Source organism: Sinocyclocheilus rhinocerous, unplaced genomic scaffold, assembly GCF_001515625.1.
Source record: "Sinocyclocheilus rhinocerous isolate Xijiao unplaced genomic scaffold, SAMN03320098_v1.1 scaffold1363, whole genome shotgun sequence".
NCBI classification, from domain to species: domain Eukaryota; kingdom Metazoa; phylum Chordata; class Actinopteri; order Cypriniformes; family Cyprinidae; genus Sinocyclocheilus; species Sinocyclocheilus rhinocerous.
The window spans coordinates 56,846-60,004 of NW_015625576.1; the positions used below are offsets into that span (position 1 = coordinate 56,846).

A 3,159-nucleotide genomic window follows, 5' to 3' on the forward strand; every position below is an offset into this window, starting at 1 on the left:
TTTAAATGACTTGATGTTTAAAAACATCTTAATGATGGATTTGTTTCTTACAAATACACAGCTTTTGGCTTCTCAAGACATTAACTGATGAACTGGAGTGCTGTGGATTATTGTGATGTTTTTATCAGCTGTTTGGACTCTCATTCTGACGGCACCCATTCACTGCAGAGCATCCATTGCTGAGACACTGATGCAATGCTACATTTCTCCAAATCTGATGAAGAAACAAACTCATCTACATCTTGGATGACCTGAAGGGGAGCACATTTTCAGCAAATGTTCATTTTTGGGTAACAATTCCTTTAAAGGTGACTTATTTCTATTAATAAATTAAATGGCGGTGCTCAGAGCCCTCTGTGGAATCAGTTTCCTGTTCACACTGGCAAACCAATACTCGGATCCGTCTGTCAGAACTCCAGAGGGCCGAGGTCACTGAAGTCGCAGTCGAACAGCTCGCTGACGCCTTCGTGATCCTCCAGGCCGAAGTGATAGTCCTGGTTGTGCGGCGGAGACAGACAGATGAAACCGTCCAGCGGGAGGCCGATGGCGTCCGCCGCGCCGCCCCGCTCCAGAAGGAAGTCAGATGAGTCCAAAGGAGACAAATCGAAATCTGGCATCTCGCAAATGCCGGAAAACGGGTCCGAGTCCAGAAATGCCTCTGGAACACAGAAGAAGAAAAACACTTGATTCATTTGTTCTACTAAAGAAATGGGAAAAACGTTATAAAATTATTTATTAAAAAGTGACATGTAAACAATCATAGCAAGAATTATTAGCTGTTATTTTAAATAGCACACTTTTATATTTTAATCTAAAATTGCACAGCTGGTTTATTTATAATGTAATTTAAAAAAACAAAACACTAAAACAGTAAATGTTAAATGTTATAAAAGATAAAAGTAAATCTTAGGCATAAATAAAAGGCACAATAATGTTTGTGATTTACATTTAGATTTAATACCTTAATAGCTGTAATATTCGCAATTCACATTTAAAATAATTTCATGTACATCTAAATGTTAAATCTGAATGTAAATGACAAATTTTGTACTTGGATTTAACATTCAGGCCCAAGACTTACATTTAATATTTATCACATTTATTAATTTATATATTTTATTATTAAAAACTGTAATATTTATATGTGGAATTTACTTTTATTTCATATTTCACATTTTATTTTTGGATTTAAATTTTTGGCCTAAGATTTACATTTAATTTTAATCACATTTATATTTAATATTTCAAAATAACTTTAATATTTATATTTGGAATTTACATTAAAAAAATATTTCAATTAAATATAAACGTTAAATCTAAAAATGTAAATCATACATTTTATTTTTGGACTTAATATTTATGCCTACGATTTACTTTTAATATTGAATTTAACATTTGGAATTTACATTAAAAATAATTTCCCATAAAATTAAATATTAAATCTGAATGTAAACCACAAATATTGTATTTGGATTTAGCATTACTATTTAAAATTTGTGTTTAATATTTATAATATTTATATTTAATTTTAAAATACCTAAAAAAAAATTTACATTTACGATTAATATTTATACTTAAAATGAACATTAAATTTAATGTTAATTTCTATATAAGATTTACATTAAACATTTTTCCCTAAATATTTATAAATTGTTTAAAAATTACACATTTGGAAATTTTAATACTTACTGAAATACAGTAAAACAGGCAAAAATGGTATTTGTTGTGCTAAAGTAACAACAAGATTATTAGAGTTTTAATTGAGATAAATTAAGTTGCAATCACATGCTAACCTGAGTCTGCACCCAGAGGCAGAGGGGAGGAGCTGGGGAGAGTAGCAGGCGTTGATGATGTCACTTCCTGTGAGACGGGCTCAGATGATTTCGCTGGACTACAATCAGTGACGGGACTACAGACCCCAGAACTGTCCTCGGGACACAGAAACACGTCGATCGGGCCTTTGGAGCTCTTGAGTGAAATCTGGTAACCCTGGAACACAGACAGAGCATGAGCATAAAAATTAGGGCTGTCAGTCGATTCAAATTTTTTTATCTAATTAATTACATGATGTGTCGATTAATTAATCTAATTAATCGCAAAATAAATTTGACTGTGAAAATACCCACAAAAGATTATTTAAAGCTATTTTTGTGTTAAATTAGAAAGTATCAAGCATATACATTACAAATTATAGCTTTAGAAAGAATTATTTGATTTGATTTAACAATTAATTACACAAACATTTAGGCTACAACGTCCTAACATAAACTTTGGAATATAAAATAAGATAATTTGAGAAACATCTCAGTATTTTTTGCTCATTCAATGAAAGTCATTGGTAACTAAAACAGCTTTGTTACCAACAGTCTTCAAAATAACTTCTTTTATGTTACACAAAAGAAAGGTTTGAAACGACATGAGGGTGAGGAAATGATGACAGAATTTTAATTGTTTTGGGTGAACTATCCTTTTAATGTTTTATATATATATTTTTTTATGAAATGATACTCGAAATAAGAAACCAAATCTGCCAGCAGGTGGCAGTAAATGTCTTTATGAGTCTTTCATTCAATTCGTTCAAACGGCTGATTCATTCAGGAATTCAGTAAACGGCTCTCTTTATGAATGTGACTTTGAATCATTTGATTCATACGATTCGTTTAAAACGCAGATTCATTCAGAAACTAAAAACCGCTGTGTTGCTCGGAGATGCACAACAATTCTGCTATGGTAATATGTTCTCTGCAAAATTGAGCAAAAGCACATACTATTGTGTTTAAAATATAACACAATATCAACTTCTTATTTACTGAACTGTTGTACAAAATCACTCGTGTAATACTGCTCTCGCTGCTCGTGTGATATCGTATGATATAAATATGAGACAAACTCATACAGGGGCATTTTTTGCACCAATATTTAGAATTTTAGGGCGTAACTGCATTTATGGAGTTGTTGCCCTGCATCATATGTGTCAACAGACCACTGCATGAAATGTGACCCTGGAGCACAAAAGCAGTCTTAAGTCGCTGGGGTATATTTGTAGCAATAGCCCAAAATACATTGTATGGGTCAAAATTATCCATTTTTCTTTTATGCCAAAAATCATTAGGATATTAAGTAAAGATCATGTTCCATGAAGATATTTTGTAAATTTCC

The 3,159-nt window shown here is 31.8% G+C and overlaps 1 protein-coding gene across 1 annotated transcript in view; it reads right to left on the reverse strand.

The window, feature by feature from the left end:
* Window positions 1-373: 373 nt before the first annotated feature.
* LOC107751961 (transcription factor E2F1-like) overlaps window positions 374-3,159 on the reverse strand; it is a 6,922-nt gene continuing 4,136 nt past the window's right edge. The window contains exons 6-7 of the mRNA XM_016567770.1: window positions 1,794-1,989; window positions 374-658 (exon numbers count right to left, since the gene is read on the reverse strand). Of these exons, the coding sequence (XP_016423256.1) occupies window positions 408-658; window positions 1,794-1,989 (447 nt within the window). The 3' untranslated portion in view covers window positions 374-407. The remainder of the gene's footprint in view (window positions 659-1,793; window positions 1,990-3,159) is intronic.